At 37.8% G+C, this 13,288-nt stretch overlaps 1 protein-coding gene and 1 long non-coding RNA gene across 9 annotated transcripts in view; one reads left to right on the top strand and one right to left on the bottom strand.

The window, feature by feature from the left end:
- Nucleotides 1-225: 225 nt before the first annotated feature.
- Nucleotides 226-6,988, bottom strand: LOC127910973 (uncharacterized). The gene is made up of 2 exons (XR_008077090.1): nucleotides 6,845-6,988; nucleotides 226-1,708 (listed from the first exon to the last, which is right to left on the bottom strand). It is a non-coding gene; the product is annotated as an uncharacterized LOC127910973 (long non-coding RNA).
- A 66-nt stretch (nucleotides 6,989-7,054) lies between these two features.
- The window catches only part of LOC118400082 (transcription factor COE3-like), a 71,298-nt gene continuing 65,064 nt past the window's right edge, over nucleotides 7,055-13,288 (top strand). For 4 of the 8 annotated variants that reach the window (XM_035796546.2, XM_035796537.2, XM_052476331.1 and 1 more), the window contains exons 1-6: nucleotides 7,056-7,727; nucleotides 7,992-8,148; nucleotides 8,468-8,531; nucleotides 8,935-8,990; nucleotides 10,822-10,895; nucleotides 12,672-12,740. In XM_035796546.2, coding sequence (XP_035652439.2) covers nucleotides 7,597-7,727; nucleotides 7,992-8,148; nucleotides 8,468-8,531; nucleotides 8,935-8,990; nucleotides 10,822-10,895; nucleotides 12,672-12,740 — 551 coding nt within the window. In that variant the 5' untranslated portion in view covers nucleotides 7,056-7,596. Of the gene's footprint in view, nucleotides 7,728-7,991; nucleotides 8,149-8,467; nucleotides 8,532-8,934; nucleotides 8,991-10,821; nucleotides 10,896-12,671; nucleotides 12,741-13,288 lie in introns of all 8 variants that reach the window. The other 4 variants (XM_052476344.1, XM_052476341.1, XM_035796554.2 and 1 more) reach the window with 2 other exon arrangements.

Here is a 13,288-nt window from a genome sequence, read left to right as displayed (position 1 = left end):
GATTCAACCACAAAGACCAGATAGGTTTTCCAATTCCTCGCAAAGAAGGGCACCTATTGGTACATACAAATAAAAAAAAGGCTGGCATTTAATATCGCTTTGAACATGGTGATGTTAATAATTACAGTTTGGATGGTGTATTAATACACTCATTACTACACAGATACAGGCATCCTTCCTAACGCAGTTGCCAGAGAGGAAGGGAAACACTCATCAGGCCAATGGTGACTATAAAACAGTTAGAAAGTTTAATGTCTGTGATAGGAGAAAACTGAGTATGGATCAATAACATTGTTGGTACTCCACAGTAGTAACCTAGTGAAAGAGTGAAAATAAGGAAGCTTGTACAGAATACAAATATTCCAAACATGCATTTTGTTTGCAACAAGGCACTAAAGTAATTATTTAAAAAATGTGGCAAAACAATTAACTTTTTGTCCTGAATACGAAACGTTATTTTTGGGGCAAATACAATACAACACATTACTGAGTATCACTCTCAATATTTTCAAGCATAGTGGTAGCTGCATCATGTTATGGGTATGCTTATAATTGATATGGGCTGGGTAGCTTTTCAGGATAAAAAAGGAACGGAATGGAGCTAAGCACAGGAAAATCCTAGAGGAAAACCTGGTTCAGTCTGCTTTTCACCAGACACAGTGATATGAATTCATGTTTCAGCAGGACAATAACTTAAAACACAAGGCCAAATCTACACTGGAGTTGCCTACCAAGAAGCCAGTGGTGTTCATGAGTGGCCGAGTTACATTTTTTACTTACATCTACTTGAAAATATATGTCAAGACCTGAAAATGGATGTCTAGCAATGATGAACAACCAATTTGACAGTGTTTAAAGAATTTTGAAAACAATCATGGGAAAATGTTGCACAATCCAGGTGTTAAAAGCTCTTCGAGCAGTGGTTCTCAATCCTAGTCCTGAGGACCCAAAGGGTGCACATTTTTGTTTTTGCCCTAGCACTACACACCTGATTCAAATCATCAAAGCCTTTTGATGAGCTGATAATTTGAATCAGCTGTGTAGTGCTGGGGCAAAAATAAAAATGTGCACCCCATTAGGCCCCCGGGACCAGGATTGAGAACCAGTGTCTTAGAGACTTACACAGGAAGACTATGCAAAGTATTGACTCATGGGTGTGAATGCTTATGTAAATTAGATATCTCTGTATTTGATTTTCAATACATTTGCAACAATTTCTAAAAACATGTTTTCACTATGTCATTATGGGGTATTGTGTGTAGATGGTAGATTTTTGTTTTAATGTAATCCATTTTTAATTCAGTCTGTAACACAACAAAATGTGGAATAAGTGGAGGGGTATGCAGGCACTGTAATTTGAAGGCACTGTAACATGGGAAAAAAATGGTATGGACAGTAGTTGGCACATTAGGATGAGCTATGTTGAGAAAACAGTATATGCATACACAATGAGTAAACAATAGTATATAAACAGAATGTGAGGTGGCCAGTGTTCAATGACTATATACTATATGAAGTATTCTTCCCAGAGAGCTCCTGAATGTTTTTCCTTCTCCTCCCACGTCCCTCTGCTGCTGCTGCTGCTGCTACTGCTGCTGCATGCCGTGGAAAGTAGGCCAAGTGAGCACCAGGGCGTTGCTTTTTTAAGATGATCAGTTTGTCAGTGTGTGTTTGTGTGTGTGCTCAGGATGGCTCATGTGGCTTGACTCTGTAGAACAAAGAACAGCATTATACAATTTGCACCACATCCAATAGCAAGGGGAAAGGATAGGTTGGAAAATAGGGATTTAGCTCTTACACATAGATTGAAAAAAACGGGCTTGTGTTGTAATTTAATTTACCTCCAACGTTTTACCCCTTTGTTGCAGCAAAAAAGGTTCCTAGCCAGTAACACTCATCTGCACTCTGCAGGAGAATCCTGAAGGTGGGATTATTTTTAGTTTTGCTGTGCTGTTTTCACCTTAACCACGTACGTCTCTGTCTTCTGACATTATCATTATCATTCCTGGTCATAAAAACACTTCCATTTCAGCTTTCATTTGAGCTTTCTTGCGCTGTGGGTGTTTATCATTTGAGCTGTTTTGAATTGTATTATGGCTCTGATAAGAGTGACCTTTCCATTGTGTGTCTTTGTGTTTTTCTATTAAAGCTTTATTGAATTAAAGTTAATCTCACCATTTAACAAAAAGGTACATTCACAGAATTGAGTATCATGTGCGAAACAAACAGCTATCGATTAAATGGTGCAACCATGGTTGAGTATGAAAGACAAAGTGAATGCACCATATGACAGAAGCTTCGATGTAGATTTAAGAAAACATCTAGGATTACTGGTTGAAGTTCTCATACGATTTTATTCTTTCCCCCGATTGAATTAATCTAACAAGATGCCCATGACTATAAACTAACTGAAGATCAACCTGTGGATATCAGCTGAAGAACATTTGACTTCTAGCGAGCCATACTGTCACATCCTCTGCACACCCAGTACATTTCAAGTATGCTTACTTTTTCCAAATTGAAATGACTGTAAGTGTTGTTCGGGTCTGTGTATATCTGTGGTGATAAGTGGTCTGGTGATACAGAGTACCCGAATAGCCTCCTGTTATGAGCGTTCATAGAGTGCCTTGTGAATCTTCTCTGAAAACTGAACTCTAAATTCCTTCCTAAAATCTTTGAGAATTTTGCAGACTCCTGTAGGTGGGGCAATATCACCATAGAACAGCTAGTCAATCAAGTGGCTCAATGAGCAAAACAAGGATCTCTAGATTCTAAGAGGGAACCCTACCCAAAACATGGCAGCATATATTTGGCAAAAGGACTGTATGTAGTAAATGCGTTTTTGGCATGTACTGTATGTCTGAGTTCTCGATTGGCAATGGAAGTTGTTATTTGAGTATGAGTTTTTCATTGTTTATTGCAGATGAGTAAAAACAGGTTTGAAGTTGCCTAGTACCTATACCATCTACACTATTGTTCATAAATAAATCGAAATAACTGAAAGGACAACTTTGTTGTGTGACAATTTCAGATGTAGGACCTACGCCTAATTCTAGTGATGGGAATTTTTCAAAATGGGATTTTAGAGCGGTGTAAATAGGGAATGGTCATGCTGTTTTTTGGGGCTCAATTTCCATGGGATATTTTAGATGTTAATAGCCCTGAAGTGGTCTCGGTTTCTTATTTAATTTCTCTCGCCTTTTTAAAATGTGAATCGCCCGCAGACTGCGCCGCGAGGCTCTAAACCGCATAGCAACTCTCTCATCATTTCCAGCAGAATGGAAATGCAAATTGTGCACGCGGCGAATGACAGAACTCACCATTGCACATAATTAACAAGACCACTCTCAACTAAAGTTGGTGAGAAAGAAAAATGTGACCTCGCTGTGTCAATGTGTCAAAATGCAACATATAATAATAATAATAATAATAATAATAATAATAATAATAATAATAATACATTTTACACTCAAATAGTCTCAATACATTTTTCTGATTTGAGATTCAATCGAACTGGCAGTGCACATTTTACGAAGTTTTATAAAACCCATGTTTTTGAGTGACAAAATAAAATTGTCATGTGTTTTTGGGTGTTGTGTTGAAATAGACTCCTCTTATAGATGCCTCCATTTTCTGTACTAAACAGGTGTGTACGAACAATAATTTGTAGGCATATTCAAAGAAAGACAAACTATTACAATGAATTTAATCGAATCCATTCTCCTTTGCATAAAATTGTCCGGGACGATTCAAACTCTGCTCATTCTGTTGGCGTGAAAAATGAATATTCGATTAATTGCATCACTGAGGAGAACAGCTGCCCCCAATCGACACATGATCTTCACTGTAACCAACGAGGGGCGCTGTCTATTAACTCTGTCCTATGTTGCATCTCCCAGTCTTCCGATATCTTCATCTAATTTCTCTCTAAAATGCAGAACATTTTGTTAGGTTAAACTAATACAAAAATGTGGTGAACGTGCTCAGAATTTGGTTTCCAGATGTCTGAAATGTGGGCCTAAATGTAGGCCATATGTGTTTTCGTTATGACATTCAATGCATATTTTCTTATGAATTATTATTTAATTGTCAATCATAATATAGTACTTATGCCCAATGTTTTTATTAGGTTATCTGCATATGTTAGGCCTACTCCTTTATGTCATAACATATTGACTTTTAAACAGATGGTCTACATGAAGTCTACAATGTAAGGCAAATAATTATGCTACAAGTGACATGTCTATAAAGATTTCGTTTTCATATGTATTTAACCAATAAAGCAATGAAGGACATGCCGATGTAAATGTGAACTCCTTGCAATTTTGAAACGAATTTTCTACTTCAAATGTATAAACATAAAATTATTCAGTAAAATAAAAGAGCATATTATGCATATGTTTTATCGGTTAGTCTATATTTCTATTTCTAAACTAATTCATAGGTGCGATATTTATTGGGCCTATATATGACACTTTAGACTGTTTTAACACAAACTAATGCATGGATTTTGTACATGTGTATTAAATGCATTTGTTATAATAAAAATGCTGAAAGTTCACAAAGGTGGCTTATCCTTTAATCAATCAAGTTAAAACATGATGGCTAATCAATGCATGTGATTATAATAGTTGTCCTAAAGTCCATGCCGTCCAGGACAGCTGGGCAGTGGCCGTCTGACTTTGTCTTGACATCTGGGAAGCCCGCTGGCCTGTGGCACGTGCATCGGCTGATGTCGCCATTTACATGTAAATTTACTGAGATCATGAGGGCCTCGCCCCGTAAATTCGTACCAAAAAAGAAGACGTCACCCTTGACACGGTCTTGGAAGTCAATGGAACAAAAGAGCCACGCGCCAATGATCTGAAGAAATTCAGCTTCATCACCATGTTAGCTTTTGGGGATTCATATCTTGGTCATCACATTGTTATAATGTGATAATTCAATATGATCAGTAAAATAGGCCATATTCTCAATGATGTATGATGAAGATTTTTTAAGGACTCTTTTGTCTTCAAGAATATTGTCTTCACTTACCTTCAATGTGGTAGGCCTATATGCCACAATAAATGTTGTTCGAATATGCAGAAAATGGTTGTAGTCTGTGTGACAAGTTGATTACGACAAATTGATTGATAGAAATAATAGAGAAATAATACATATCAGATTCTTCATCCATAAACTTTACACATTGTTATGAAATAGGAGATCAACACAGAACATTATTTTATTTGGAACGTGTGATTGTAATATTTTCCTAATGATGGCGAGCGCATTTTTCACGATTTAAGCCCACAGTGCAGATGATCCCGGAGAATGAGTCGAGACGGATTTAGGCTCCTCGCATGTGTGTGGAGCAGCTGACTGCCCCTCGCCACGTCCAGATGGCTTTTGAACACAGATTTGCATTCATTTTCCTTTAATGTCTTCTGAAATAGCGGGGCAGCTGCATTTGTTGTCAAATACGGTTTAAAGCCCCCTTTCAGGACATCATCGTTACCTACGTGACGGGTGTGGAGATCCATTTTCCCTCTCCAGTCAACAATATCAGATCTAAGAGGATTTGTCTCAAAGTCTCCTAATTTGATAATCTGATTTAAATCGCATTGGTGCGTGTAATTAGGGGTTAAGTTCTAATAAACGACTTGAAGCCATGATAAAAAAAACACACAGTATGGCTAGGCCAAAGTTCTGTAAAGAAAGATAGGTTGACAATCTCAAATGAACAGACAAATTTGTCCCGTTCCGCTCCTCAGCCTGTTTTATATTTGTGTTCATGGAAGTGCCAAGTATTACAGCAAACAAACGTATTAATGGGGCATTTACCGTCATGCCTTCTAAAAATATGTGTTGTTTTGACGCACATATAAGGATATATCTTATTATACAGAGTGGCAATAAGGCAATAGATCTTGAAAAGAGGTGAAAGCAACAGATTATTATTCATTTATATTTGGCAGCAGCCATTAACCCTCAGCACCAGATGGATAGATTGCTGAGGATATAGGCTACACCTCTTCCTCTCTCCTCCCCCCCATTTCCCCCTTCACCTATTTGCCCTCAATAATGTGAAGGGTTTTCTGAATACAAGGCTCGGACATTGTCTCTCCCCCAATCAATCAAACCATTACACTACATATGACTTCTACTGTCATGAGATGAAAATAAAGATACCTTATGGTCTGAGTATGTTTTATACAAGGCAATCCGGATCTTCATCACATTAGAGGTCAGGGAATATACATTAAATTAAATTACACTCATTATGCTTTCTTGATTAATATTTTTTGGAACACACGTAAATGACTGGTGGTCAATTTCCAAAAAAAGCTAAAAACTTTTTCTCTGCATGGGAGTGAATGACAACCCGAGGCTTTGTTAGTATTTTAATATCTGCATAGCAGTGAAATACACTCAGTTTACGGATTAGACCTTATTCCTATCGAGATTCTTAGAGATTCTTTGATTAAACAATATAGGCTAAATGTGATATTAAACAAAGATAAGACAATCATGTTAACACATTATTTTCTAAAACATGATTTATATAGGCATAACACATGCCTATTAACTGTTTTTGTGTTAGCATAGCCCACATTAGTGAATTCACTGCCGGCCATATCAATCTTATGTGTCATAATACTCCCAATTAAATAACGTAATAAAAATATGAAAATGTCTAATTACAAATCTTCTAACAAATATGTGCAGGCCTACCATAAGCACGCGTTCACAATAGACAAATGACCATAACAGGAATAGGTTTTTAATGTAGTGAATGAATGTTGTGTGATGGTCACACCTCGTTGAATTCCTATCATTGAAGGAAAAAAAATCAACTCACCACATTGCAAGAGAAAAGTAGAGCGAGTGTTCTCAGGTTGCTTCTATAGGCTAATACTCGAACAGTCGAGCGCCACTGCTTGACAGGAATCGTCAGACCTCCATATATGGTAAAAGCCACGCCCCATGAGCGTCATTTTCTGACTGAGTCTCTCCCGTGGGTTTAGAGTTTTGGCTCCCGGGAAAGATTTCAGTCCTCGGGGAAAGAGGGCTTAGTTTTGCATGTTCCCTTCCATCCTGCAACGACGCGAAAGGCCCCTTATCCACCTCTCCTGTGTACCGGGAACACCTCCACGGTGACCAGCTTCTGCGTGTGCTGGTCTTTTGGAGAAGCAGCACCTTTCAATACCAGGAGTGGTTTATTCAAGTGTCCTGAAGGTTTTGGATGTGGTGCTTCAGGGATGTCGCTACTTTGAGAGCATCATCCACACATAAACAACAGCTATCGAATTTTTCTGTGAATAAGCACAACAAAAAGAAGGAACAATAGCCACCGAAAAAGCCTAGTCTGTTGAACAAGTCACTTTTCCAGTCTGTGGACTCCACACCAACTAAGTAGAGTACTTTGAGAATTGTTCACATCGCTGCAACCCAGGACGGATTGAGAAGGGAGGCGAGACCTGTGGACCTGGTTTTCCCCTTGCAAGGCTCAGACGGCATTTACGACTTATCCCGTAAACCCTCAAGGATAACACGTTTGGACGTTTATTTACCGAATTTCACAGGAGGCTCTTTGCACGTAAATTGTTCTAAATGTTTGGGATTCAGGAAACTATATCGCGGGGTGGGACAACGATGAAGGAGGAACCGCTGGGTGGGCTGAATTCTGTCCGCTCATGGATGCACACAGCTGGGGTGGTGGATGCGAACACAGCCGCCCAAAGGTACGCATGCCAAATCATCTGATTTTCTCACGCATTTCTCATATCGACCCTCAATCCCCTCAATACTCTGTATCAATTACGGTCTCCCAATGTCCCCCTTCGGCTCTCCCCTCTTTCATTACATCAGATTACCCTTATTGTGACAAATCAAGAAATCTCTCGTACTCAAACGTGCTTCCACATCTCCACTGTTTTCATTAGCTCCATCATCTGTCTCCCGTGTCTGATACTTAACCGAGATGGTCTCTTGTTTCCTTCCTGCAGTGGTGTTGGCTTGGCACGGGCACATTATGAAAAGCAGCCACCTTCCAACCTCAGAAAATCCAATTTTTTCCATTTCGTCCTGGCACTGTATGACAGACAGGGTCAACCCGTGGAGATCGAAAGGACAGCTTATGTGGACTTTGTGGAGAAAGATAAAGTAAGCGCTTCATGAGAATATCGTTTATTGAATTTCATAATCTTTACTTTGAAATGAACTTGACGTACATAGAGATGGCTGTGGGTCAATAAAGCAGGTCACGTGCAATATCGATTTTTAACCCTCATTCGTCGATGATAGGAGCGTGGTTGTAAGTCTTATTTTTGACAAATTATACATTTAAAACGATGAAGTATCAGCTAGATAGATAGATAGATAGATAGATAGATAGATAGATAGATAGATAGATAGATAGATAGATAGATAGATGCTTTATTTTCAGCTGACCATCATCTATCTCAATGTTGGTTATTTTCAGGAACCAAACAGTGAAAAAACTAACAATGGGATACACTACAAACTACAATTGTTGTACAGCAATGGTGAGTGAAACAATTATCAAGATAAATACAATATTACCCAAAAGATAAAGCCTATAAATAATAGTAATAATAATAATAATGATGATGATGATGGTGATGATGATGATGATGATGATTATTATTTTTGTAATCATCATCACCATCATCGTTATCATCCCTAGTATCATTTACAATTCATTTATTTTCTAAATCATTGTTTAAATGTCCAGGTAAAATAATTTATGATGCAGATTATAGATGTATAAATGTTCTGAGTAAAAAATAAATATATATAAAAACAAATATATATATATATACATATTTATATACTTTATATTAATGATTTTTTATTTTATCATCAGCATTCATGTACATCTCACACATCCCTACACCTTTGCCTAAGCTTGTTATATTCCTTCCCCAGGCGTCAGAACAGAACAGGATCTTTTCATACGGTTAATCGACTCCATGACGAAGCAGGTAAACTACCTTTACTCTTATATTCATACAGCTTGCTTACACGAGAAACATTGCTTCTTTCTATACATCACCTGTATTGTGCAAATCTCCACAACCTGTGCAATTCATCACACATGCGTAGTATAACTTATGAGATGGGTTTTCTTTATGCAATCGTGCATTGACTGAAATGGCTTTATATATACATTGCGTGTTGGCCTATATCCTGTTTTTGCGCGACACATAAGTAAAATGAATCAAGCATTAAGTTACCATTAATTTAGCCTACAATTGTGTACCTATACAATATAAATTATGATTGTTGGTTTGTAATGTCGTTACTTTCTTCCGATAATGATATAATGCATATTTTTTGTGCCTATTTATTTAAAAAAATATATAAGATATTATAGGCTATTGTAAAATAAAGTAGGCCTGGTCTATTTGATTGATATGGAGTTACAAGTAGTCGTGTTGTCTTGTTGAGTCCCTTATTCTAATCTGTGATTTTTAGGCATGTTGCTAAACTTGACCCATGACCCATATTAAACACATAATGTTTGGGAAGAGTTTTTGAAAAAGCTCACGTAGCTGAAACACTTTCACTCGTAGAACAAATCACGAAATTAAACCCCAAATCTCATCACATGATGTTAACTAGGGAAAAAATAAAAAGTTATTATTTTAGACTTGTCCACCATGGTGGTTGTTATTACTACTAATTTACCGAGGGTTACAGCAAATCCATTTAAATAGAGCCGTTAAAGCTTCCACCACTCAGAGGGAAAATTCCTCTGCGAATGATCCGAGTCAATGACGCAGAACAAGCAGTTTATGGATTTCTCTGTTTCTGCAGCTGCAAATATCGACATAAATCAAACCAGTATATATAATCGCCCGGTGCTCATCAAACAAAAAACAAAGCCGTCAAAAAGTCAAGTGGGGTTCCATCCCAGAAAGAATAGGACGTCAACATTTCGGAGTGTAATTGTGTATTTTATCTCCTTATCATAGGCCACACATTCAAACTGTCTTCAATTGAATATAGAAGTGCCGTATAACATGCGTCTTTGCGCTAGGTAGGCTAGTTCAATAAAGGGGAGTAAAGCGACTCTTCAGAATAGAGGGAGGGAGGAACCGAGGGAGGGAGAGCGGCACAACTGATAGCTGCACACCATCTGTTTCAGCCAATGCTCAAAAATTACTCAACCGCACCGCCAGACACCGCTTTTTATCCACAGAAAGATCATTGTTAGCAGCTCAAAAATAAACAACAGATTGCCCATTAACACTTTCCCCCAAATATCTGCAGATTATAACCATATTGATGACACGTCATTGGATCGTCCCTTATGAAAAACTCCCCCTAAAAAGTATTCTTAATATAATGTTATAACAACAAAATATATACGTTGTTATATTATAATATTATACTTATTATAATACTTATACTTATACTTATACTTATACTTATTATTATTATTATTATTATTATTATTATTATTATTATTATTATTATTGTTATTATTATTATCATCATCATCATCATGATCATTATCACCATCATGTTATTATCATTGGACCAACATTGTAACATGTTATTAATTTCGTAGGCTTAGGTCTACATCATGACACTATTTAAAATGTATCACAGTGTTAGTTTTGCAGCAGTGACGACAATATTGCTTTTTCACCAATAACAACAGTAGTTTAATTTTTGGAGGTACTTGTTTTTGACTATTCGGTTTTAAATTCCGTTTACATTTAGGCTACTGTAAAGATGATTATATACAATTGCTCATTATATGTATTTAATATAGCCTACATATTCGTGTCTTTATTTTTCCCAAAGGCGATTATATACGAGGGTCAAGACAAAAACCCTGAAATGTGCAGAGTTCTTCTTACGCACGAAATTATGTGCAGGTAAGTTTTTTTTCTCTCCACCAACTCATCGTTGTTAAAGAAGTATACAGTGCATTTCTTTATTTTCTTCCCACACTTGTTTATCATATTGCCATATGCGGAGAAGGCCTACAAGTATTGGAGTACAAACAGACTGGTACCCAGGGTAGTTGTAGCCTACAGGGTCTCTTGTTGAATATATGAATATTAGTCTGATGCCAGTGAGTCTGCGCCTCAAAACATGGAGTCAGGCCTTGGTTGATCCCACCTGTCATTGGTGATCAGCGAACTTTTTAGCGTCAGTTAACAACGTAAAAATCTCAAGCTCTCATGTTCTGCTGCTATTCAGTGGTGTCGTTGATAATAAAAGGAACACCGTTTTATGTTGTTTATTGTTGCGCTCATTGTGAGATTTGTGAGAATTGAATTCGGATACTGTCGGTTTAACCTTTCTTTTGTTGTACTGTCGCATCGTTCAAGTTGTTTGAGAGCAAGTGCATTAACCTAGAACTGAGAATGATTTGCCTTTTTAATAAGTCTACATACACTCATCACTCATACAAAATAGTTTACATGCATCCATCACTTATTTGTGACACGTGGAATAGGGTTTGTCCATATATCATTAAATCGAATATGGGGATATTTGACATTGATTATATATCGTGAAGAGGATATATCGTGATGTGCAAGACTAGCCTATACTCTATTTGAGTATAACCGGTGCAGTTGTATTAGTTAGGCTGTATCAATATGTTGAAAATGAAGTGTAAATGAATCAACAAAGCCTTATTTTTTTGCCATACTAAGATTATTTATTGACATATCACAAATAAGCACCAAAATTGCACAGTCTTGAATGATCTAGTCATTAAAGGCACAACATGTAGAAGAGGTCTCCATAAATATTGCCCAAATCTAACATGGAATATGGTGCTTTCGAGAGGTAATCTGTACTGTCAATGTCAAAGAGAAATTTGATTCTGTAGAGGCATAAGAAGACTAACCTACTCACTGAGTGAAAGCTATAATCATTCAAGAAGGCATGAGGTAATGAGTATCCTAGGCCTACTCCATGAGTGTATTCTTCTGTTCTCTTTTGCTCTGGTAAAAGCATTAAGTATATTTTTGCACTTCTATGCAGTATTATTGTAAAATCCACTCAAACTATCTCTTGTCTGCATGTTGTGAAAAATGCTTTGTCTTTCTTACTTTGCCATATGGCATCAAATATCATTTAGACCTGCAGCCATTATACAAATATACATTTTCATTTAAAATGGGAAGCAGCAGTATAGTTGTGTTTAATTTCAGTTTGAACTAAAGCTCCTTATCAAAGAACTGGAGGTAGAGTGTAGGTTTAGAGAAAATAAACGTGATGAAGGATAGATTAGTGCTTTTGAGGCCGTAATTGATAAATGCCCCGCAGAAATATTGGTTTGAGGGTGGCCTCTTGCATCTCCCCCAGAAATAGCAGCCTGGCAATTAGAGGTAAACAAAAGCTGAAGCTGTGAAAAGTGACTCCCCTGCCTCCTGGCCCAATCCCCCCTCCCCTCCCTTCTACTTCCCTCCTCTCAAGCACTAAGGCAAACACTTTACCACAACATGTTGTTATTCTATCAGCATCCATGAAAGGATAGATTTAGTGTATGTTATTTCTCTATTAGTTTTTGTTTCCAAATTGAACACAATTACGTTTAGCCTTAGAAAGCAACATACATTTTTTTAAGGGTCTAACTTTCACTCTAAACAGTAACAGCCACTGTTGTGATCTCAAACGGTTCTTTCTTCCCCTAGCCGGTGTTGTGACAAGAAGAGCTGCGGCAACAGGAACGAGACTCCGTCAGACCCTGTGATCATCGACAGGTAGGCTCTGCTCCATGTCTTCTCCATGCTGCTGTGATTGTGACCTGTGTTAGATTCAGCCTTATGCTCTGTAGGGAAGTGAGTGAGAACTCCGCAGTGTTGGGGTGCCCAGGTGGGTTGACTCCAACCTTCTGGTCCACTCTGTGGGAACTGTGGCTGATTGTTCTGTAAGCAGGTGAGGGGGGGGGGGGCAGTCGCCACCTTTCCCAGCTACCTGTGCTCAGAGGGGCAGTCACCACCTGGATAGGGGTGTTCAATCACAGGTGCATTGGGCGGGGTATTCATCTAATTATCTAAGGGGTTTATGATGATATTTGTCTCTCATTTTCTCTTTGTCTATCGAAGTGGTCGTTATCTAGTTTTTACTATTCTCTAAGGTTCGGCAATGCTAAGATTGTGTGTGAAGGTGGTTAGGGCTCTGTTGTGATAAGAGTTTGTGCCAGGGATTTTGCTTTGAACCTTTAGGTTACGGTATGTCACATAGATTACAGGATTTGGATATTCAGAGAACATGAACTGCATATTGGCTATTACATTCCTTCCACACA

Source organism: Oncorhynchus keta, chromosome 2 (assembly GCF_023373465.1).
Source record: "Oncorhynchus keta strain PuntledgeMale-10-30-2019 chromosome 2, Oket_V2, whole genome shotgun sequence".
NCBI classification, from domain to species: domain Eukaryota; kingdom Metazoa; phylum Chordata; class Actinopteri; order Salmoniformes; family Salmonidae; genus Oncorhynchus; species Oncorhynchus keta.
The sequence above is the reverse complement of the archived record's forward strand: the minus strand, read 5'-3'. Positions and strand labels throughout refer to the sequence as shown.